The sequence below is a fragment of the Phascolarctos cinereus genome, unplaced genomic scaffold, assembly GCF_003287225.1.
Source record: "Phascolarctos cinereus isolate Bilbo 61053 unplaced genomic scaffold, phaCin_HiC Scaffold_4;HRSCAF=312, whole genome shotgun sequence".
Classification (NCBI taxonomy): Eukaryota; Metazoa; Chordata; class Mammalia; order Diprotodontia; family Phascolarctidae; genus Phascolarctos; species Phascolarctos cinereus.
The window spans coordinates 482,977,915-483,004,898 of NW_027555847.1; the positions used below are offsets into that span (position 1 = coordinate 482,977,915).

At 34.2% G+C, this 26,984-nt stretch overlaps 1 protein-coding gene across 1 annotated transcript in view; it reads right to left on the reverse strand.

Annotated features, from left to right (window-relative positions):
• Positions 1 to 26,984, reverse strand: part of SNTG1 (syntrophin gamma 1) — a 489,887-nt gene that overhangs the window by 96,116 nt on the left and 366,787 nt on the right. The window contains 1 exon segment of the mRNA XM_078151780.1: positions 6,066 to 6,218. Coding sequence (XP_078007906.1) covers positions 6,066 to 6,218 — 153 coding nt within the window.

The window sequence follows — 26,984 nt, forward strand, 5'->3', positions numbered from 1 at the left end:
CAGAGGGCACCATGCTCTATTTATACAACATGATGTATGACTGTATCTGTAGACCAGTTGCTTTATTTGCATTTAAATATGACCTATAGAGTAGCCTTGACAATGATAAATACACATTAATATTGTGTGTAGGAAAATAGAAAAAAAAATTAAACCACCAAATCTATTGTAATTCATGCTACAGATTTGCATTACCAATTGTGACTTCATAAGAAGTGAATATATTAGATACTGTAAGTGTCACTACATTGTTCAGTAGTTTCAGTCCTATCCGACTGTTCGTGACCCCATTTGGGGTTTTCTTAGCAAAGATACTAGAGTGGTTTGCTTTTTCCAGCTCATTTTTTAGATGAGAAAACTAAGGCAAAGAAGTTAAGTCACTTGCTCAAAGTCACAGAGCTCACAAGTGCCTGAGATTGGATTTGAACCCTGGTCTTCCTTACACCAGACCCTGTGTGCTCTATCCACTGAGCCATCTAGCTGCCCCAACCACATGAATCAAACTCTGTATTACTTAAATGGCTCAATACACAGAGGCGACATTAAAACTTTTATTACTCATATGATCCTTGCTTCCTAAAAAGAAATATCTGCAGTACTGCATTTATGAATAACTTCCTCTTCATAAATATTAACTCATTTACAAAGGGCAAAAGGTGAACATAAAGTCACTCATTCATTAAATAATAGCAATATTAGATAGACTAAGGGAGTAGCAATGAGGAAGTTAAGGGATGGGGAAAGGGACTCAAGCTGTTATTTCCCTAATATTGAGTATTCCTAGGTGTGGACTTTCTCATTTACAGACAGATTTGCACCTTCTCTACAACTTATAGCTGGAGAGATTTACCTAGAAGAGGTCTAAGAGGTTCAGTCACTAGCCCAGGGCCATACAGCCAGTTATGTGTCAGAGGTATTGTTTAAAGGCATGTTCTCCTGGCTTTGAGGCTGGTTCTCCATTCATTATGTTACGCTATCCATCATGATGCAGTGAAATAAGTGCTAAATCTGACATGAGATCAGATTCCAGCCATGCTGCTTGCAATCTGTGTAATCATGGGGAAATCTCTCAGGTTTAGTTTCCTCCATCTGTAAAATGAGACCCTGTGATGTTATGACTAAAATCCACTTTTGGAAATGCCAATTAAGACACTTGCAGCTTACTGACAGACCATAAACTCCCTGAAAACAAGGCCTGCTTTTTTTTTTTTTGTCTCAGTGTTCCCAGCACCTATCACAGTGTTTGGCTCATAGTATGCACTTAAATACTTTTTACTTTTTCAGTGATACAGAATTGTGTGTTTACTTCTGAATTTTTAAAAATTCATGGACTTATGATTTCATTGATTTCCTTTTGAGGAAGTCTCTCAACCAGTACCTTCTCTGCAACATACAAAATATTGGAAAGTTGTCTATGGGTATTTAAAGGTAGGTGACATATAGTCATTATGTGTCAAACCTGCACCAATGCTTTTCTGACTTAGCAGTCAATTCTATACACACTACACTATGCTGTTTCTTACTTTAAATGCAACTGGGGGAATGGTGGATAAAATGCCAGCCTGAAGTCAGAAAGACATCTCCCTGAATTCAAAGCTGACCTCTGACACTTATTGTCTGACCCTGGGCAAGTCACTTAACCCTGTTTACCTCAGTTCCTCATCTACAAAATGAGCTGGAGAAGGAAATGGCAAACCACTCCAGTATCTTTGCCAAGAAAACCTTAAATGGGGTCAAAAGAGTAGGACATGACTGCAATACACTCATAGCTACTTCTGAAGGATATAACGTAATCTTTACCATCCTAATTCTTTATTCAAATTATATTCAAAATAATTTTCATAATTAGATATTATTTCAAAATGCTAGGGAATTATAGTATGTAAAAATTAATATTTCCTGTTTGAAGCCCACCAAATATAGACACCAAGATAAATAAAATATCAAGTGATTGCAAAATTGAACTGGGTAAATGAGATATTGATTTTAAAAGAGAAACCACGTTTCTATTGCTTGAATCCTATTCTGAGAGAGCTATTACACCTATTTGGACAATTCTAGCAGATATCCCATAAATATAATCTTGTCAATAATATTACTTTTAAATTCTTTACTTATATTGTTCATAAATTCTCCCAAACTTCAACAATCAAATTATTCCAAGGGAGGAAATATTTTTTGCAAGTAGATTAAAATTAGTGTTTTGAGTACAAAGGAAATAATTATTTGTCTACTTCACATAGAATTATTTTAACTTCCTTTTTTTTAGGGAAAAAACAAAGCCCTCTATTTTTTATAAGGATAGTTACCAAATTCCTACAAAACTCAGCTCAGTCTTTTCTATATTAGGTCTTACCCAATCGCCCCTGGATCCACTGTCTTCCTCTAAAATTATTTTAGATATTCTTTTAATATACTTATATTTACAGGTTTTCTTATCTGATAGAATTTAAATATCTTGAGGGCAAAGACTTTCAGCTTTATCTTCCTGTACCTATTAGTTAGACTCTTTCTAAAGTTGTTTACCATCTACTTTCAATTCATCTAATACGTTCATACACACACACACACACACATACACACACACACACACTTTCTTACTCATTAGAACGTGGTGATCACATTGATAGCAGGAACTATATTTGTTTTTTAACTATGTCCCTAGTGTTTACTAGTACATAGTTGGCATTTAATAAATGCTTCTTGGCTGATTTTTACTATCAGCATCTAGCAAAGTATCTGACACTCAATATGTACTTAATACTTGCTTATTGACTGATTAATAATAGATGGTATTATGGGATGTTCTTAGGATATATAATAGATCATGATTGAAAAAATATTTTTAAAAAATTGTGAGCAGGTAGAGTTCAGAAAAAAATAGCAAAAGTGATAAAATAGATGAGGATTAGTAGAGAGATGATAATCACTTTATATTGCCATATAAAGGAAAATACAAAATAAAAATCTGTTCAACAAGCAAAGGTATTCATTTATGTTCTTTACTACCTTACTTTCCAATACAACTTACTTTTTCCATAATGTTTTTATTTCTATACAAATTTAATGGTGCTGAATCTTTTATGGATAAGGGAAAAAACTAAAAAAGATAACTGTCAGTAGGTAGGCATATTCAAATTCTTGTTACTTTAAAAGACTCCTTCTCCAAATACGTAATGAAGTGAATCACCTTTGATTACAGATTTCTCATAAAAAAACGCACATGAAACCTGGTAAATTTTAAGTAAAAAAAAATTTCATTGCTCATTTCCAGTGCACTCCAAGCACATTGTGGCTCAAATTGGCTTTATGAATAATTTGCCACCATAGGTACCCTCTTGAAACAGTCCAAAGCTTTATGCTGTTGCTCAGACCTCAGGCTTAGAGAATATACACCACAGATCCAAGAAAATGTTTTAAATTATGGAAGAATACTGTAAGGTTATTCTATCTCATTTCTAAGGTTTGGAAGAATTGGAGACCTTCAAAATATTAGCTTCCATTTGGGAAAACATTTTAAAAAATGACCCTGTAGACTTTACATGGCCACTGATCTTCCTAAATGAAGGTAGTCAAAAAAGTTAATTAAAGAAACATAAAGGAGAAATAAATACATTCCCCTATCACCTTGTGTTCAATTAAATATTATTAACTAATGTTTTAAAAGTAGTCTTGAGATTTCATCCTAGATCCTAGGAATAAAGTATTATTTTAAAAGATAGAAGTTTCCTCTACCTCAATAATTCAGAATCAATTAAAAATATATTTGTATAGAAAAATACCAAGCATTACAGTATGTTTAGACTGTATTAGGTTCTGAACAGTGCGTAACAGAATATTGGAACTGAAATACATGAAGAAATGAGTAGAGTGAATATAGATAGCCTGAGAAGCAACTAAAACACTAAGTCTTATGATATTTCACCCAACTCTATTATAACACAGTTGTTACACAATAGTTTTATACAAAAGGATGAGTTGGAGAATATTGAATTCAGTTTTATACTTAACCAGGAAGTAGTAATGACATCTGTTCTAGGAGTTTATGACTCAAATAAAGACATTGCTAAAGATATTGAAAAATTATTTCTGTGAGGTAAGAAGAAAATCTTCTTTTCATGATACGAGAATTCCAGCATCAGCTAAGCATTCCAGAACACCCATTCATGGTGACTGCTATTATAATCAATGTGTGTGTGTGTGTGTGTGTGTTTGTTTAAATTAAAACAATGTTTTTGGAAACAAATCTTGCATCAAATGCTCACTTAACACATTGCCTTGAACATGATAATGTTTGATCTCTCTCTCTTCCTCTCTCTCTCTCTCTCTCTCTCTCTCTCTCTCTCTCTCTCTCTCTCTCTCCTCTCTCTCTCTCCTCTCTCTCTCTCTCTCTCTCTCTCTCTCTTCTCTCTCTCTTTCTCTCTCTCTCTCTCTCTCTCTCTCTCTCTCTCTCTCTCTCTCTCTCTCTCTCTCTCTCTCTCCTCCCAGCTACCCCAAGGAGGCAAAAAACAAAGACCATAAAGAAAGGTACAGTGCAAATCCAAACATATTTAGAAAGGTTTTTTTCTTGAAGAAGTAAACATATTATAAATAAAGTTGATGTCCATTAATTGGGGAAAGGTTAAACCAATTGTGGTACACTGATGTCATAGAAAATTTTTAAGATTTAAGAAATGATGGGTATGAAGAATTCATGAACTGGTGCAAAGTTAACTAAGTAGAACCAGAAAATAATATACATGGTCATAGACAAAATATCAATGAAAATTTAGAATCAATATAAAATAACTGATTTACTACCACATTTCAGAGTCATATAATTAGACTACAGAAATATGGGGAAATTTAATGTTTAAATCTGTGTGATTAACACATATAGATATGAATTTAGTTTTTAATACCAGTTACATTATCCTTCACAGATTTCATTATAGAATGTGTAACTTGTTATGGGGTTTGTACTTTCTTAGAAGGATGCAGCTAAGTAGGAAACACAGATGTGCAATGTTTATTGTTACACTTATTAAAACTACATCTTTTCAACAGAAATCTCTCATCTCTTGATATACAGGAATATACTTGAAAAATATACAGAAGTAAATATTGACTAAATGGCATATTAATATCTCTCTAGGGAAGTGTCAATTGAAAATTGCAATTGTCCAGAAACAAAAAAAATTTATTAGACAGTATAATACTTCCGGAGAGACAGCATGGTATAATGGATAGAACACTGACCTCAGAGTCAGGAATTGAAATTTGCCTCTAATGCACATTGGCTGTGTGACCTTGTGTCCCCATGTAACTTTCTAAGAATATAAGTTTTGAAGCAGTTATTGATCTGAATTTTTATGGACATTATTTTCCTCCTCTGGGGTTACCTACCATAATGAAATCAATAGTCAAGTTCAAAAAACACTTGCAAAATATTACTCTTTTTACATTTTAAATTCTAAAGTTCACCATTTCCTGGCCCTACAAAATATTCAAGATTAGTTAACAATAAAATGGCCAGTTTCTCAGTAGTCATGCATTTAATCTGTATTATCTCACTTTGCAAATATTGATTCATTATTTTGTAATTATTTTAAAAGTATTTCATATATTCATGTTTTATTTCCTTACCTAGGCTGTTTGCCATCTTCATAGCAAAAACATTGTCTTAGCAGGTTTTTTTAAGCATGAATTAATGACATCTGGTAGAACATTTTGTATAGAGCAAATTTTCAATAAATTCTGTTTAGCTAAATTATTGGAAGTACATAAACATGTATTATACTGCCTCCAAGGTAGCAAGCAAAAATCTCCATCAGTTGTGAATATTCTGGTATTTTTCCCCAGCTGCACAAATAATGAAGGGATAATGGTTGAATCATAAAATTGTTTTATCTTCTTCAATTTATATTCAATTTGTTTTAATGATATTTTAATATAATAATCAAATATTGCTTCTTATGAACTCAACTCTATAGAATACGATATACTGGAAAACATAAGGTAAAATTCAAATTCTTGAATTAACAATTTTTTCATGATGAAAATCATAACACTCAATTGAGTCTTACCTGTATCCTTTCAACTTCTAAAAAAGTTGCTGTTTGGAAAGCTTTCTCCCATTGGGCTAGGTCACACTCTAACTCTACTGAAAAATAGAGGTCCTCTCCAGTTTCTGATTGGACACCAAAGCAGTGTTTCCGACGGTCCAGCAGATCACTGTCCTGATGAAAACCTGAAGTTATATAATCTGGCATACATCAATTCATATTTCTTATATGACCATGCCTTAAATCTTGTTCTAGTAATCCATTAAAAGTAGGTAATCCAAAGAAAGAAATATTGAATGATACCATAAAGAAGGATTTTTAAAACATGTAAGGCAGTCAAAAGTATTATTCATTGCTCTAAAATGTATTAACTGTGTGACTTTAAGTGAGTTATTTTATCCTCAGTTTTCTCATAGACAAAACTAGGATGTAATTTCTACCCTGAATATCTCATAGGATTATTGGAAGTATCAAATGAGATTTTGTATTTCAAAGAGTTTTGTTTGTTTGTTTTTAACCATATCTGTGATCAAATCATTTTATCTCAGTGCTATAGGCAATTATATTTGCTGTATAGGGGGTTTCTTCACTAAGAAGATACTTATAACAATGAAATCACTAGATCTAGTCTTTATTCCTATAAAATTTGTTTATACACATGGCATTATATATGAAAAGCAGTGTGGAATTATAGATAGAGAGTTAGCCTTAGAGTCATGAAGACATGGGTTCAATTTTCATCTCTGTTGCTAGTCAAGTTCCTAATCAGAATTCTAATCAACTTACTAAAATGACAATTTATAGAGCAGGTACTAGGGTGTCAGAGGGATTTCCCTCTTTGTGAGTTCCTTATACCAATGAAATCACAGGTCTGGTAAAAAAAATCAAATAGTAACATCATCATTATTGTCATCATTATTATTACTTATCAAAATAGTAACAAATATCACATATAAAATAAAATTTTCTATCAACCCTGATATAAGAAAGCAATTCTTCTGTATCATAAAAGAAAATCAACCATATATATATATATATATATATATATATATATATATATATATATATGTATGTATATATAAATAATTTTACTAGTACTATCCAGTTATTTCTGCAATACTGCAATTGTAATAGTATAAGGTCTTTGACAGCAAACTTTGTACTTTGGTACTACATATACCTTTTTTTTTAAAGTTATAGGTTGGTATTTGTATATAGCACTCAAAAAACACAATAAAAATATTTTAATTAGAATGTAAATTCCTTTCAATGAAGGATTGAATTATGCTTTGTGTCTCAAGCACAATGATTAGACACATAGTAGGCACTTAATAAATGCTTTTCAATTGATTCCTTAAGTCCACACTATTGAAATAGAGACCTTGTTCACTTTGTATGAAGAATATGAATATTTAACTACCTTGTATTTAATCATATTCTAATGTGTATTATAGTTTTTCATATACATGGTTTATTTTTTCTCCTCCCCTGCAATGCATGCTACTTGAGAGTAGGCATTGTGCCATTTTTTGTTTTTGTTTTTCTAGCATACTGCTGAGCAGAGAATTTTGGGCACCTAAATGTTTAATTAAATTTTCTATGAAAAAAGTTTAAGGTTAAACTTTAGATAACCTAGACTGTAGGTAACAAAGATTTAATCAAATAATTAAATAAAGTGTGTCATTCTATCATTATAGACGAGATAGAAAGATAAGGGTTCTATGACATTCTAGCTAGATGAATTTATAACTAAACTGATTGAAACAGTGAGCCCAAAAAGTAATCATCAATGGTTCTACAAAACTTTCAGGGAGGTAAATATCTTACGGCGTGTCCCTGACAGCTTCCCTTGTTCCTGGTATAGTGAGAATGTTGCTTGCTTTGGCATAACTGACTCCAATTTGTATTAGGTCACTATTTTGTAATGAAATGTTTTATTATTTGCTTTTTATAGCTTGTTTCTCAACATTAAAATAAGCATATGTGCGTTATAGGTTGGTAAACAACATATGTGTTTTTATTAACTGACAAACATATGGGATCCCCAAATAGGGCAGACTACCTATGGGAAATTTTGGTAAACAACCTCATCATTAGCTCGTCATCAGGTCAACTGCATTTCTAAAAATCCATTCTATTTCTCCCTGTTGCACTACTCAACTGAAGTAATGGCAAATTACATTTATAGGAAATTCACAAGTTTATAAGATCTTTTCCACAGGCATAGATGCCCTTTTCTTTGGGATTCTAACCCACAACCCAATGTCCTTGAATTCATGGTTACCTTACTTTAGGCCTTTAGTGGGAAGCTAGGTAGGCAAGGTTTCTTGAGTTACTCTCTGAATGTAAGTTGTACACTTTGTCAGTATGTATGTATGTGTATATATATATATATATTATATATAATATATATATATATATAATATAATATATATACATATATATACATATATATACATATATATATATATACATATATATATATATATATATATATATATTCCATATATATTCCTTCCCCCCTACTAGTTATCTAGTATATCATTTAGTAATTTGCTCCTTTGATGAATTATTTATTAGTAACTTAGTGGTATATTAATGTATTTATTTTGAACTATATTCAAGTGTTAGACTTTTCATCTGCAAATATTTGGCCCAACATTAAAAATGTGTTAAGAGAAGGATCTAGTATTTTGTTAATCATGTAGAAACTTTCTCCAACAATGCATATCCCAACCCATCCATGACTTAGAAAATAAATCTTAAGAAGTTTCCTGAGCTACATAGAAGTTAAATGGCTTGTCCAGGATCACAAAGCTAGTAATAGTGGCAGTATTTGAATCTAGGTCTCCAAGAGTCCAACTTAAGGTCTCTGTTTTCTTAGTCATAATGTCCTCCCCAATAGTCAATAGTGGTCTCAAAATTCTTTATTTTCACAAAAATATGAGTAAAATAAGTAACTCGATAATTAATTATACTCTAAATTGTGCAACCACCCTGAGACATGTAATTTGCTCATTTATAAATGATATACATGTATTAATAACTACATATGTAAATAACTTATGCAAAATGGATTATTTTGAAAAAGAATGACATGATGATGAAATTATATTTGACCCTAGAGTTAACTGGAAGCCATTGGAGTCATTAGAGGGGTTGGGAGGAAGTGACGTAGTGAAAACTGCATTACATAAAGTCACTTTGGCAGCTTTGTGTGTAATGGATTGGAGTAGGGAGAGAATTGAGGCTAGTAAAGTAATCTGGATGTAATTGCAATAGTCCAGGGTGAAAGGTGATAAAGGTTTGACCTAGGGTGGTGGTGTATATGACAGAAGAGGACAGATGCAAAAGATGTTGCAGATGCAGAAATCATAAGATTTGGCAAATGAGTGGATACATGTATTGAGGGAGAGTAAGGAGTCTTAAGATGATTTGTAGATTGGGAACTTCATGGACTGGAAGACTGGTATTGTTCTCAGCAATAAAGAAAAGTTGTAATTCAGGTGCCTTTTTGGAGAAATATTATATAAGAGATCCATGATGAGGATCACAACCTATCCTGTGAGATTCACTTTGAATCACTTCCCATAAAAGATAGGTGGGACTCTTACTCTCTGATCTGTGCCCTGAAGAGGAGACAAAGGTAATTTTAAAAAAGCTACCTGTATAGCACTTGCCTCTGTGAGTGCCAGGTAGCTGTTAAGTTATACCTGTTGCAAAGGTCTAAGTCAACATTGGCTAAGAGAGGGACTGTGGCTGAATGTGTGAAACTTGAAATCATCTCGTAAGATGACAATTCAACTCATCAGAAATAATAAAGTCATCAAGTAAGAAAATATATATGGAGAAGAAAACAGGGCCCAGACCAGAGCTTTGGGGTAAACTCATATTTAGTGAGTGTGCAAAGATTATGATCTAGTAATGAATATAAAGGAAGAGTGGTCAGACAAGTGTAAGCACAACTGAAAGAGAAGAGTGTTAACAAATTCCTGAAAGCAAAGACTCTCCAATAGAAGCATGTGGTCTACAGAGTCAAAGGTTACAGAGGTAAAGATAAATAAGAAATGAGAAGAGGGCATTAAGCCTTAGATTTGGTCATTAAGAGACAGATCTTTGGTAACTTTGCATAAAACAGTCTTAAGTAACGTGATTAGAACACCAGAGTACAGAGGGTCTAGAACCTAGTGAGAGAGAGGGAATGGAGATATCAAGAATAGATAGCTTTTTCAAGGAATTTGACTTAGAGAGAAAAGATATGACAGTAACTAAAGGAGAGCTGTAGGATCTGTTAAGGTTTTTTTTTTTTAAATTGGTAGAAGAGAGGCAGTCCTCTTAATAATAGCAGAGATAAAATATAGGAAAAGGATGGCAATAGGGATAATCTACCAGACAAAGTGCAGGGGTAGGGGGCTACATATATGGTAGCAAGGCATACTAAATGTGACTGTTTCAAAACTACATGGAAATGGCACTTGTCAATTTGTTTTACTATAATGTATTATCGCAAAATCACAGAATTTTGGAATTGGAAGGAACATCAGAAGACATCCTTTTCTCACAGTTTTTGACAAAGAAAGCTAATGAATTTTTATCTCTCCTAACATCTGTTAAACTATGAAAATGGATAATGATGCTTAAATATCTCTCATTTATTATATATGAACATAAAGGAATTTTTCTTCTAGATGCTTAGATTGATCATAGTTAAAATAATCATTTCCATTTATTTCTGCATGACTTTTTTCCTTTTTTTTCATTTCTTTGGTTAATCTCCAAATTTAGTGTCAAGGTATACACAAAGTCTAGTGTAGATATAGATCTGCTATAACACATTACAAATGTAGAATTGCACAGGAGAACTGAATAAACAAAACCATTTGAGAGAATCATGACTGCAAAAGGAAGTGGGTCAGTCATGTAGTAAGAGCAAGAGATTATCACTGTATATTTCCCCTGAATCTAGTCAATGTTAGAGATCCAGAGAAGGGCCTCCACAAGGTTGGTCAGATCCTCTGTGGAAGATTTCTGGGAGGAGACAAACAAGAATCAGGCAGAATGAAAAGGCCAAGATAGTTTCTATCTGTACCATTGCAGGGAGTACTCACATTGATGAAATTGCAGCCCATCGAAGTATCAAAGTATTATCCCTTCATGTGGATTGTTAATGATGATGTCAAACAGAAAAAGACCCAACATCAATTGCTATAGCAGTCTCCTGGACACCTTAACATAACACATTGCCAATTTTCAATTTATAAGGCACAGTTCTCATTGTGAGCAATTTAAAATAATATTTTGAATAAAATTACATGAGCTACCATGCAAAATAACTTCAAGATTTAAAATCAATGAAGAATCCTCTCCTTTAGCACCTATATAATCTCCCTGGTCCATGAAATCAAATCAAATGAGAATAATTGAGGTAATATATGCAAAGCAAAATGTAAGCCTTTAAACACAATATCAATGTCACCTATATTATTAATAGGTGATTGCTTCCTTTATATTAACCACACTAATCTTGTATTTGGTTTTGGTTGATACTCACCTTCCACTTTAATTTCTTCCAGAAACAAATATCTTTCTCTCTGCCCTATTTATTAGCCACCTATTTTTAACTCAACCTCAAAATATTGCTCAGCTGGTCCATCTGGACTCACTTATCTCTTCCAGAAAAATCTATGTAGTTATTTGTTATTTTTGATAACTTATCTGTAAGTTCATTGTGTATTTTCACTGGTTCTTTTGTTAGACTTAGAATCTCATGGTGACTATATATTTTCTAAGAACTCCTTTATATGTATATTGTCACATTAAAGAAAAATGAGGCAGTTGTGTTGCAGTCCCTCTTTATAAAGAAGAAATAACCAATTACAGTTCTTTTCTGGTAATTGTTTACAACAACCACAATCAGAAGAAAATAGGAAAGGTACATAACACACATTATTTTTTTTTAATTTACTAAACCATATTTTTAAAAGAAAACCCTTGGTTTCTATGGTGGCTACTGACTAGCATGAGTCTGTTTTTGCTGTTGGTTTCTTCTTTTTCAAAAAACAAAAAGGAAGGAAAGAAAGAAAAGCAGAAAGAATTGTCATAGGTTAGTGTATGTAGATTTTGTTTCTTTAGCCTCACTACTAAAAAGTGTATAATAAAACTCATTATATGGCAATCTATCTGGTTTCCCATCATTCTTAGTGAGCTTTTTATCAGATCTGAAAGCACACATCAATTTAATTACATTCCCATGAAAGGCTAATAGCTAGAACAGATGACAATTTTAAAATTATTTAAGAAAAAGAAACAAACAAACAAAAAAACCCAAAGTTGACCTCCTTTTCTATCATAGACAAGTTACTTACAAAGTCATACAAACGAATTTATGGATCCTGTGGTGTTATCTACATTTACTACTTGTTCTAATCAACAATGCCACTTTTTTTAGTAATGTATAATATGGGTGTATTTGAGGAAAAAAAAAAAGGTTGATTATTTTAGATGAATTAGTGGAAGCCTCACAAAGGTAACTACTAAACAGCATCAACACTGGTCTCTTACAAATATTTATATTAACTTATAATGGGTGATGAGTGTGAAGAACTACCAAGAAAAGAGATCTTTGCCATATTATTTATGAACTAGTTTCCTATAAAGATCAGAAGCTTTTGAAAAAGATTCATCAGTCATATTAAACAATATGGCAGCAATTTTAATAGTGATAATATTATGTAACCATTCAATATTGGGGAATGCCCCTTTTGTCACTTCTATGCAGTCAATAACTTTGTCATTGGTTTTGACTCTGGACTGTTTTCTTGATTTTAGAAATGAAGAATTAGAGACATTGAATCATGCCTGACAAAATTATAAGGTTGGGTTTATGCAGCAGAAAGATATTGAAATTTGACAACTCTCTAGTCAGTTTGACTGAATTTGTACAGGTGATTTGGGGCCACATTAAATAAATTTAAATAAATACAATTTATGTTTTTCTCTTCATTATGTATATACAACCTTAAAGTCAATAAAATGGATCTTCATTTCTCAGCTGGGATCATATGTATTTTTTAATAATAAAAAATCACTTGAAGCTCTCCCTTTTGAGTGATATTTTAAAATAATTAAAAGATAATTTCAAAATTAGTATTAGATATTTTCTTTAGACTCACTACTATCAATGGAACCATCACTTTAACTATCATTTATAAGTAACATGTCTTATGGTTTGAAACAAAATAAAATCCACAATTTCCAAAATGAAGTCATCTTCAAATAATGTTTTAATTTTTAATTTCAAAATAAAACATCTGGTTAGGGATATTGAAAGCTAACTAAAAGCACTCCCAAATTACTAAGTTGCCATGCATGCAAGAAAATCTGTGTGACTATAATGTAATATAATTTCTTTTGTGTGCCTTGGGGCTTGATATTATTATTTTTATGATTACATATCTTATACATGAAAACTTGCAAGTAATTTCACTATCTCCTGAATATTTAGTTCACCAGAACATTCCAGTTGCCTGACAATGCTAGATAAAGGAATTAGATTTATAAGGATTTATGACTAAAGCTACTTTTATGTTTCTATATACTCATCTATTTTACCTTCCTTTAAATTTTAAATACGAAAGGGAAGATATAGCATGTTATGAAGTTCCCATTATGGATAGTAGCCTGAGATGTGAGGAAGAAGAAATAGACAAAGATGACAAATATTTTGAAGGGCTTGGCATCTTCAGATATGTAGGGTAAAGGAATCTTATCAATAGTGTCCAATGTCTGGGTATAAGAGATTTGTTTTATTTGGCCCTAAAGAGGTGTGCTAAAATAGACAGAATTCTCTGAAGTAAGATGCATGCTTTACTGGAGATTTTCCCATGAGATGTTTCTATTATCTCATATAGTTAATGAAAGCAGTAGTAATGAGGGTAATGGATAACCTTGATACTTGTGACGAGGGCTGCATATATCCAGAGTATCTAAGGGTAGCACATAATATAAATACTACTGAAGTATTCTTTAATAAGTAAATCTAAATAAATAAAACTTTTATTAAAACATGAAATATCAACATGCTAGCTCATTAATTTTACATTTAATTTCAAATGCAAGTAATTATTGAGTTAGAATAGATGTTTGTGATATTTGAGTTTGATTCTCTCAAAGACTGCAATTTGCAGAGAAAGAGTATACCAACTTCTTAATCTAGGAGTTACATATACAAATAAACTCTCAGATCCAGTTCCTAATTTTGATGTTTAAAGTATTGTATTCATGTTCCTGTTTCTTCCTCTGAGTTTCCATCAAGAGTTGCTGAAAATTTTCATTCACTTTTGCTTACAGAATCTTGCATACTCCATTCACTACATTATTTCACAAAAATTGTGTGTGTATGTGTGCATGTGTGCATTTGTGTGTGTGTGTGTCTTTACATTTGTCCATCTTAATTGCTTTGACTTGATGTCAGAGGACCTTGGTTCAAATTCCATTGCCATCACTCATTACGTGCATGACTTTTTGCATTCATTTAGCTTGTCTGGGCCTAAGTAACCTCGTCTCTAAAGAAAGAAGTTCGGACTTGATTATATGTAAATTCCTTTCCAGCTTGAAACCTATGATCTTATATTAATGTACTTCAATTTACCTAAACAATTTACCTCCCCTTTGTTAGATATTCAATTGACTTCCAGTTTTATTTTTAATTACTTATTAATACTACTATGAAAAATATTTAAACACATCCATAATGATGTACTCACTGGGGCAAAAGGTATCCTTTTTATAACCTTTACTGTATTTGTACTACCAGTTACATGTGCAAAAGGAAGACTTTACCTATTAAAATTCAACAAAGCTGATATATTCTGTTAAGCACTGGCTAGCATTTCTATTGATACCTGAGAGTTTGGGGGATGAGGCTATTGAGAAATATGTTTTAGTTGAGTCTTCCATTCAACCAAGGTCTCTCCCTTTTCTGTGGCATTTTGTGTGGTGTTGTGTGGCATTTCCTGGTGGGCTACCCTTGAAAATACTTTCAAGGAAGTTGTGGCATCTACATCTATAAGGACCTATCTTTATGTTTCTGTACCAGCGCTGCTGAAATTGGTATATCTGAACTAGAGAGAGTGATAAAAGTATGGCCCCCAGATTAGTGAATGCTATGAATCTGAGTGCACTCTCCCTAGGCTATTCCTGAGATAATAGCTTAAGGATGTATCATCCTTTAACAAGTGACCCTTGAACACTGAAAAGATTTAATCAGGAGACAATAATTGCTGATATTTGTAGAGTGTGTGTCTGGTCATCCATCCCATGATCTATGCATGTTCTTGCCAGGCATCCTCTTGCCCAGTGGATTGTCTTTCTAGGGTGGCTAATCAGAGTGAAAGGTATAATTTTATGGTCATTGAACAGAGTTACTTTAATTGATACAACTAGGCACCTCAACTTGCACATAGTAGGTGACAAATAATTATTTGTTGAATTGGACTGGATTGTTGATAACATCATGATTTAATCAGCTTAATTTCTTGTAGAAACTGAGCTAGAGTTATATGAGCAGAAGATATTTTTATGCCCCCAGAAACTATTTGAGTCTTATCATTTCTGAAAATCTCAGTTTCCTTTCTAACCTAATATTCATGGACATTATTTACACATGGACCTTTCACAACTTGGATAGCAGTATTTTGTCTCTTCCTTACTCATGATAATGTTACTTTTCAAGATGATAATCCTTTGTGGCCCCAATTTAGTGCTTTTGACTCTTGTATATTAAGAAAGTTAAGATTGGCTACTGAGTAAAAGTATCCAAAACAATTATTGGTTCTACCGGGCTGATTTTTTGATAACTCATACTAACAAAATCAGACTCTATACCTCATGTTTCCTCCTTCACTTCCTCTTTCTCCTTCTTATCTTGCCTCTGTGCCATAGAAAGTTCTATATTCTAGTAATGCTGAAGAACAGAATGCTGGGATTTTCTCCATGAAAACATGGTCCCAGACCTGAACAATGGTGATTTTGGCCCTGTTAGGTATCACTATCCTTTTAGTTCTTCTGACCTTTCTACATGGTAGATAGATACTCCTAAATTTGATGAAGATCCTAGAACAGTTATTACCCAGTTCCAGGTTTTTATAGAGGATACAATCCTACTTGGGAAGATATAATGGATTTAATGGAAATCTGCTTTCCCCCAGTGAAAAGATAGCTGTTCAGAAGCAGCCAAAAGACAACCTCCAGTGAGAGGGGCTATCCCTGCAGGACTACCACCCCTTCCCAACTGGCCTTTGCAGGACCCTTACTGTCATCCCAATCTTATTGCTGACTCTCATAGACTAAGACAAGCTAGGGAAGTTTTACTTTCAAGAATGAAGGCATGCTATCCAACCTGAAAATTGGAGCAAATTTCGGGAAACTATACAGGAAAAGAATGAAATCCCAAACTTTTTTTTTTATGATAGGCTGGCAAAAGCACCACATGGTTTGCAATCTTAGATACACTAAATCCGAGATATGCTAGGATTATCAATCCATTTTTTGTTAACAATCCTAACCAGATATTTGGAATTATTTTCATGAGTGATGTCCCCAGTGGTGTGAGAAGACCATAGGTGAGTTACAAGCTATCACACATTATGTATGAGGGAAGAGATAAAGATAGACTCCTGAGCAGTGAAAAAACAAAACCTGAAACCATCTTTGCTGCTGCCCAAAAGGTTATGGCCTCTTGAAGGCCATGTAAATATTGCTATTACCAGAGAAATGATCATGTTGCTAGTGAATGTAGAAAGAAAACAGTGGGATCTGATAAATCAAACTAACCCTATGAAACAGTGGGATTTGAAGAATCGAGTTAACCTTAGGGAAGCTCAGAGAAACTTTAAAGCGTGAAGGCACAAGGGGGGGAGGGGCGGCACAAGGACCATAGCCTCTAGCAATAGTTTTTCTGGGCCTGACATCCTTGCCCCAGTCATCCCAGTCTCTACCTTCCCACCTCCTACACTAGAGAACCTCTTATCATTCTCTTAATTGGTACTGCACCTTACAGTTGTCTGATAGATAGAGGAAGTATGGTTTTAGTTTGGATGAAAATGCCTAAATTATTATTAGGTCTCAGAGAATTACTGGTGTAGATGGAGAAAGACTCGTTCCATCCCATCTCTTCAGTTGGTCACCACTGGCTTCCTCTCAGTGTAACATTCATTTCTATTGATTCCCAAAACTTCTGTTAATCTTTTGTGTAAGCTCAAAGTTGCCATTTCATGGTTTTCCTGATGAATCTGTAGCTGTGCTGCACTCACATGAGCCCATTCCTTCATTCCCCATGCTAATAGCTTTCCAAGATGATGTTAATGATGAAGATAACTCTTGGCTTTCTAAGAAAGATGCTGCCGTCCTATCCTAATTCCTGATTCTCTATGGGCCACATTCTTCAAGGATGTGGGCCAAACTGAAATATGCTGTCCCAGTTTCCATCAAGACTAAGGGAGAGCCTCTCGAATCTGTGGCTCAATATAATTGTTCAAAGATACTATTGTAAGCATCTCCCCAATAATTGATTTTCTGAGGGACTAATGTATTATTGTTCTGTGTAAACCTCCTTTTAACACTTTCCTACTCTTCCTGTTAAGAAACAAAACCCTGGACCTGATGGAATATCTACTTTTTTAAAATTTTGTGCATTGTTAATGCTTACAGTATCCCTAGATACTCCTTTTTCTAACCTTGTCACAATTGTTTCTTCTATTCATTGTGAGGCTGCATTTTTATAGTGATTTTTACAACATTTTTAGTGTTCCTATTCATTTATATATTCAGTATCTTTTTATATGTTTGCCTTTGCCTTGAAGAACTCACAGTGGACAAGGTCTTAGCTACTTCAAAGGTATGGTGAAAGTCCCATCCTATTTTCTCAGATTCTACAGCAGAATTTGGTTTCCATTACTTTCAAATGTTCCTCTTTAATTTAATGTGTTGATGATCTCCCCATAGTAGCACCTAACCTCAAGATTTGCCAAGATGACAGCAAGTACCTTCTGCTCCAGTTATACCAGATAGGACATAAGGTACACTGGTTCCACCCACAGGTTGAGTATCTAGGTTTCATTTTGTCTGCAGATGTTTATTCTGTCTCTCCAAAATGCTTTCAGATTCTTCAACAGATGTCAGCCCCTAAGACCAAGAAGCAGATCCATGCCATTCTGGGAGCATCAGGCTATTACCATCAGTAGACTCCTGCTTTTCGTGAGATCACTAAGCATCTTGTTTCTCTAGCTAAGGATTCTGTTACTAAACCTGTCCATGTTGTGCCAGAACACCTTAGGGCCCTTGCAGAATTCAAGAAGGGCTTGTTAGCAGCACCAGCCTTAGAACTTCCAAATTACAGTACATTTTTTATTTTGTTCATCCATGAACTTGAGGGAGTGGCCTCTGGATTTTTGACCCAATCCTTTGATCCTTCTTCTGGCCAAGTAGCCTATTTCTATGTTCAACTTGACCTTGTTGCGGCAGGAACTCTTCCATGCCTTAGGGCCATCGCAACTCCTATCCTTTAGTAGAAAAGTCCTGTGATTTTGTTCTAGTGCCTTTCTGATTATTCAGTGTCATCATGAAGTTGAAGAACATTTGCTGTGCCATAGAACTCAAGCCTTTACACATCAGAGGCTAGCATGATATGAAATACTTTTGTAACAGACAATGATGATTCATGACAGGATCTTTCTTCTTGATTTTTGTGATTGTTCTCCTGGTTTAAAATGGGTAACTACTGCAGTCAAATATGCTCTTGGTACCCTAGGCCTTATAAATGTATTTTTGCTTTGCATTAATTGTTGTGCTAAAGTTTTTTATTTTTTTTAAGTTAATGCCTAAGAAACTTAGGCTCATTCTCACTGTGAACCATGACTATGCTTTTCCTGATTATACTTCTCTTGGTCCTGATTGTATATCAATCTATCAATCTAGCTAATTATAGATAAGTGATCCATGAAAGGCAAATCTTTCAGGGATCAAAGGGGGGACTTGATAATTGTTAAATTATTATTAATACATTTACTGTGTGATAATGCTTTTTTAAATACATTTACTTAGCTTTGACATGATTTAATCAAAGTAACTTTAAATTGGCCTATGCTAGAAGGATTTGTAATTGTTAAATTCCCTATTCTTGAAACAGCTAAACTCCTGCAAAGTTGAGCTGGAGAGCCTAACTTTCTGGCTCTGCAAACTTCCCTATTCTATGGAAACTAGAGTTTCCTTTTTGTATGTAAGTTAGTTTCACATGATACTAAATTTAGTTACTCATGATGGTATTGCAGCAATTGCCTATAAATGTTTACCATAACTCCTTATTCCCGGAAACCAGTTCCCTAATTGTAACTTCAGTTTCCTAATGACACGTTTTAGTTCTTTGTAACCAGTTTGGAACTGCTTAGTTCCTTCTTTTCTTGTTGGTCTGACCACCTTATTTAGATAAGGTGACCATCTTATTTACAGTTTTTCCCTTTTTTTGAGTGTAAAAGACTCTGTTTGATCTCAGTGTTTGTCTTCGTGTATTATGGAGTCATTGGCCTTATTTATTGACAAATTGCTAGCTTTGCTAACAAATGAATCATGCCCAGAACTTTGTGACTCAGTTTAATTTATGTTTCATATAACAGTGTCCAAGTACTTGGCAGGTTGATGAATTTGCAAATTGTAATAGTTTGATAACTATAGTTCATTTGTAAGTTTATGTATGTTATTTTATACATTTAAAAACATTCTGTTGGTCCATTAGCTTACCAGACTGCCAGAGGGGACCATAACAGAAAAGAAAACAAAACAAAACAAAGCAAACAAACAAAAAAAAAACATTGAGAACAACCTATCCAATTTGTACCTATGTGGTGTGGTGGAAAAATATTGGAAGCTGGGATATACTATGTACAAAGATCTGTATGCTCTAACTTAAAATGTGATGAGGGCAAAGGAAAGATCTATTAGACAAAGTGCCTTAATAAAATGTGAGGAAGGAGATGGTACTTTCAATTGAGGCCATCAAGGAAAGCTCCCTAATTAAAGTGGCACCTGAGCTGAGCTATGATAGAAGAAGATCCAGAATGGCAAAGATGGTGAGGGAATGCATTCCCAACTTTGGAAATACACAGAGATTTGAAAATGCACAGAAGTTGGAGAGGGTATTTTCAGAGTGAGAAACAGCTCATAGTGTTGTTTGGCTGGAGTATCCAGTTCATGAACGGGAGCAGTGTGAAATAGGTTTTTAGGGTAGGTGGGTGCTTTGTAGCAGCCTTGAATGTGAGGCTAATGAGTTTGCACTTTTGCTTCTAGGAAATCAAGAGTCAAGGCAGTTGTTCAAGCAGCAGACTGACACTGCAAAACTTGCATGTAAAGATAATGATTTTGGCAAATTTGCCAATCAAGGCACAAGTATTAAATGTATCAAATGGAAGCAGGGAGTGAGAGCTCATGAGAGCCTGAACATGGTAGGTGGTGACATTGTCCAAGGAGAGAACAAGACAGATGAAACATGTCTTATGGAGACAGAATTCAGAGAATTTAGCATCTGATGGAATGTAGAGGGAGTAACTATGAAGAACCAAAGATGTCTCTAAGATTTTAAGCTCAGCCAAAAGAAGATAGTGGTACCATAAACAGAATCAAGGTACTTGAGAAGGCTTACCCTAAAGTGAAAAAGATTTGAGTTCAAGTTCTGCCTCCCATGTATACTAATTGTATGATCATTTAAAAGTCATTCCACCTCCCAGTGTTCCAGGCAACTCTATAAGACTATAAGTAACAGATGCATTGCCAATCTGCATTGGCAGGATAATCCCCAGAATGCAGGGCAGCTAGGTGGCACAGTGAGGCTTGGAGGCAAGAATACTCCCCTTCCTGAGTTCTAATGTGGCCTCAGACACTTACTATCTATGTGATCCTGGGCAATTCACTTAATCTTATTTGTCTCAGTTCTTCATTTGTAAAATGAGCTGGAGAAGGAAATGGCAAACCATTTCAGTATTTTTAAGTCTTCCTTTCTGATTTACTTTTATCCATTATTGAATAATAAAAGAACAATGGAAAATGTTCAAAATTCAAATTGACAAAATCAAGTTACTGGTAAGTCAAGTTTGCCCCTTTCTAACCAGATTAATTATTGCAACTTGAATATTTGATTGCTCTCACTCTTGCTTACTCACTTTCTCTTTGACTGAAATTTAAACTCATTTCCTCTTAATCTTTTGTCAGTGGATATTGAAAATAGCTGGCCACTGCTCTCTAAAAAATAACCTTCCTTATACTGGAATACCATCATTGGGTCACTTCTCAGCTTTTTCATTCTAGCACTAAATGGAACCAATTCTTTTACTGTTTTCTCATACGTCCTTATTTTTCAACTCTTTAATTATCTTTGTGGCTGTCCTCTGAACCTTTCCCAACATCTCCTAATCTCTCAAGTAATAAACACTGAAAGTGGGCATAGTTACCCTCAAAAGGGTCTGACCCTTTATGGAGCACAAAGAGAATTACATCTACCAATTGTATTTCTATTTATATAGCCTAGGATCATGAGCTAGGATGCCTAGGGAGGAAGAAAAAGATGTAGGCAATTGTGGGCAGCTATATTTGGCCAGACGAATGTCTCAATAAATTAGTTCCATTAATACAGCACATTTTGTCAGGCTGAGGGGGAAGTATCTGGCCACATTGTTCCATTAGTGCTCATTAAGAGAAAGTGGTCTGGTGGCCTGGCTCCTGAATACTCTCAACATTAGCTAAGGGCTGCAAGAACTCTCATACTTCTGGATTAGGAACTTTCATTTCTCCTGGTAGCAAGCCCAAAAGGACTTCTCACTGTAAAAAAACAAAACAAAAAAAACCAAAAAATAAAATTTTGTCCTAAGTTATATATAACTACAGTTGTCTCAGTACTCATATTTAGTCTTAAAATACTTTTAAACATGAGGCTATATATGAAGTCCAATCATGCATGCAGGAAGATACTGTTGAAGTAATTATTTCTTGATCAAGTAGCATTCATATCACTCCATAAGTATACTGTGCATATAGAACATTGGGTTCAGAAGATAGATGGAGCAATAGTCTACAGTAATATAGGAATAAGTGGTACAGTACTGCTCTCTGATCTGTATATCTTCTGTTCAAGAGTGAAGAGGGATAATTATTGACATATAACATCACTTACAATGCATGATTTTAAGCCATAACAAAGAATATCTCCAACCAAATATTACATTATACATATTAAAATACACTCAAATATTCAAAAGATTTGGAATCTCATAAATGTGAATTTCCCACATCCAAACCTATAACTTATTCAATATTCTTTCACAAATACTCCAAAAGGCACCTACACAACCTGTTGAAGACCTTTGATAATTTCCTCTAACCTCCAGAAGGGTAACTTGAAACATTTGGGCCATGCATCAGTTGTTCGCAAACTTACTACATGACTAGCAAATTTTATTTTGCAGTTGTATCATTCCTTGATGACTCCTTTACAATACTCCAATATCTAAAGAAATCTATGATGTTATCAATCTCTGTGTTTCTTCCTAAAGGGTAGATTACCACATATTTACATCTGCCCATCCTGTGCAACTCTCATCTATGTCCCTGTAAAAGTTTTCTACAGTGGGTTCACCCATTATGTAGGAGGCCTTCCTTTCTTTCAATATTCCAAGGGTATCAATGGAGCAATCTGATTGTCCCTCTGCCAGCCCACATCTTGCCATGCTACTAGCCCATTTTTCCTTTCTGTCATATAATCTATTGATGCCAACCTTTACTACTCTTCTTTAGAGCTGCCTTTTGGTGATATGTTGCTACCTGGTCACACCTACATTCACTTTTCATTGCCTTCTATCCATTTTGAGTGATGACCATCTTTTGCTCTTTAAAGGTAGTAGTGTTCTCGGTCTGGCCATACAGCAACACTGGTGAAATGTTAATATAATAAAATGGGCCTTTGCTATTATGAGAAGCTTGGGGATCACAACAAGCATTTTTTAACATCTTGAAAACAATTCATCCTGGTCTCCTCCTTTTCTGAGCTTAGGTCATTATCCATCTACACTTTCTGTCCCTGAGTCCCACGCTGCTAGAAAAGTTCCTTTAGATTTCTATTCAAGTGCATATTGAAATCTGAGCAATATACTATTTTCATCTATTTGGCCTTTTTTGTGTGAATGGATAGACCAAAATGCTATTAAGATTTCTTATTGGAATTTATGTGAGATTGTGAGGCTTTATGCAATATCATTTAAATACAGGAGCATCTGTAGGGCCTTACCATCTATAAGGAATCTTTACACAGTGTAGACTCTGCTCCAGGTCTCCTCCTGAATATTTTTGTAGAGCATTTATCTCTGTTTTATATTTTATGTTTTACATTTATTACTAAAATATCATTGGACAAGATTATTCCTGTTATTTCATCCTCCAAGGAATCTTGAATGATGTAGCCACGTGCATATCAAACACCTTGTTGTAAAAGAACCTGCAAAGGGCAGCTAGGTGATACAGAGGGTAGAATGTCAGGCCTGAAGTCAGGAATACTCATCTTCCTGAGTCCAAATCTTACCTCAAACACTTATTAGCTGTGTGACCCTGGGCAAGTCACTTAACCCTATTTGCCTCAGTACACTAATCAGTAAAAGGGGCTAGAGAAGGAAATGGCAAACCACACCACTATCTTTGCCAAGAAAAACCCAAATGAGGTCACAAACTGTCAAACACAACTGAAACAACTAAACAAAAGCAATAAAAAGTGATGTTTCGGTCTACCAAGATGAATTTTTTTTTCATAAATAACAAACAATGAGCAAAATGGGATCTTATCTATGTCTTTCAGTCAATTATGAAATAGGAAAGATGTGTTTCAGAATTGAACATGGCATATAATTAAATCTCATAAGAATTTTGTATAAATAAGAAAGAAGGTATTTAGGTCATTAGGTGGTGTAGTTTTCTTGGTCACTTTTTTTTAGAATCAATAAATCTGAGAATTTGTTCCCATTTAGTTGCTATCCTTGCCTACTTTAGATCTCATGTAATAAAGCCCTTCTAATGTCTTCACAATTGTATTTGCTACTTTTTCTCTCCTTGTTCTCTTTGATGCCATTTCTACTTCCTCTGTAAGCCTCCCACTAGATAAGAATCTGGCATTTAGAGTCTTGATTGCCTAGTAAAGTTTAAATATAGTCTAAAAGTTGTGTGATACTTAACATCCTCTGGTTCCACTTCCATTGCTCTGTCTCTGTATCTGCACAAGCAGAAAGGAGCTACACAGCACTAGGGGCTATTTTTGGATTTTTCTTTGTTTCATGGGTTGCCATGGACAAAGAGTTCATCATCTAGTTGACAGGGTTGTCTCTTTGTACTTATGTAGGCTGCTTTTCAGAAAGCAAATATGTAACATGACTATACAGGAAAATGATAAATAATGGAGACAATTTGGGAAAATTGGAATAATACATTGTGGTGGAGTTATGAACTAATCCAAACATTCTGGAGAGCAATTTGAACTATGGTCAAAGGGCTATACAAAATGTGCATACCCTTTGACACAGCAATATAACTTCTAGGTCTATATCACAAGGAGATCATAAAAAAATGGGAAAAAGATGCACATTTACAAAAATATTTATAGCAGCTCTTTTTGTGGTGGCCAAGAATTGGAAATCGACAGGATGCCTATCAATTGGGGAATGGCTGAACAACTTGTGGTTAATGAATGTAATGGAATATTACTGAGCCAAAAGAAAGTATGAGCAGGCAGACTTCAGAAAAACCTAGAAAGACTTACATGAACTGATGTTGAGTGAAGTGAGCAGGACCAGGAGAACATTGTGCACAGTAATAGCAACATTGTGTGATGATAGACTTTGATAGACTTAGCTTTTCTGAGCAGTGCAAGGATCTGAGACAGCTCCAAAAGACTCATGATGGAAAATGCTATCCATATCCAGAAAAAGAACTATGGAGTCTGAATGCAGATTGAAGCATTGCGCTCTCTCTCTCTCTCTCTCTCTCGCTCTCTCTCTCTCTCTCTCTCTGTCTCTCTCTCTGTCTCTCTCTCTTTCTTCTTTCCCATGGTTTCTCCCATTGGTTCTAATTCTTCTTTATGATATAATTAATTTGAAAATATGTTTAATATTAATGTATACATATAATCTATATCAGATAGCATACCATCTTGGGGAGGGGAGGGAGTGGGAGAAAATTTAGAGCTCAAAATCTTATATGGAAGTGAATGTTGAAAACTATGAATGAATGAAGAAAGAAAGAAAGAAAGAAAGAAAGAAAGAAAGAAAGAAAGAAAGAAAGAAGAAGAAAGAAAGAAGAAAGAAAGGCAGATATGGTTGATTACTAAGACCTATACTTGAAGTCTTTACAGAATGGTAGAAGCTGCAATAATGGGTATTCTGCTGGGATAGCCTGCAAAAATACTGGGTCAACAAAATTTTTATACAAAAAAAAAATGGTTCAGGAACTTATTTCTCACAATAAAAATATATACTCCACCACAAGAATTTAGTTATCATCTCTTATTTAAAATAAAGCGTAACCAGTGTTGATTTAGAAGTAATTGTGTTTCTGTTATTAGCATTTAAAGATTATTCATTCTATGATTTTGAATATTGACTCATTGACAAACAATCTTAGAATTACCATACTTGGACTGTACCTCCTTGATACACAAGGTGTTAACTGAGAAAGTTAGATATATAAAGTTAGATAAATGGTAATTTAGAAAATGAAGCTGCACAGAGGTGATGGACTTGATTATGTATAAAATGTATAGAACGTATAAAATGAGGATGCAAGACCATTTTATAGGATCTCAGGGATAACATTTTGAAATATGAAAAAGGGGGCATTAGGGAGAAGAAGCAAGAGAATGAAGAAGATCACAGATGATTTGCTGGGGGAAATAAAGGACAATGGAGAAGCTGCCTTAAACCACAAGTTTCATGTATGTTTTCTAATCTGCATAAATATTTATGGGAATAATCAATGAACTAATTAGGAATATCCTCAGATAAAACCTGGGAATAAAATAGGCCGGTTCTCAGAGACTGTTTTCTGTAGAAGCAGACTGTTTTCTATTTTTCTTGCTAAAAAGATGTACTATTTTATAGTAACATAATTTACTATGAAATCCAGCTGTATTGCATGGTAAGGTGGAAAAGTCATGGACATTGAATCAGAAGCCTTAGGTTACAGGCCCAGTTTCATCACTTCCTAGCTGTATTATATATATATATATATATATATACATATATATATATATATATGCACATTCATATATATATATGCACATTCATATATATATATATGCACATTCATATATATATATATATATGCACATTCATATATATATCTATATCTATATCTATACATATATATATACACACACATATATATACATTCATATATATAATATCTACACACACACACACACACACACACACACACACACATATATATGTATCAGTCAATTACTCTGAGCTTCAGTTTCCCCATCTACAAAATGGGTTTAATAATTGCACTACTTACCATAATGGGATCGTGAAGAAAATACTTTATCTACATTTAGATGCTACACATGTATTCAAGTTATTAATGGGGAAAATGAAGCTGGAGGGACATCCTTTCTAGTAGGTCCAACAGGATGTAGGGCTTGGACAAATCAGATGGACAAATCTGATGGGATTTTGTCCCAGTCTTTAGTAATGGAAGATCATACTGGATGGTATTTGGGAAACTCTATAGTGCTTTACAGTGGTCTCCTACAACTTGATGTCTCAAAAGACCATCTCTTTAACCCCTGTATTCTCTGAGATATCCTATATGACCACAAATGATAGACTTCTGTAACTTTTGATCAATCACAGCTATAAA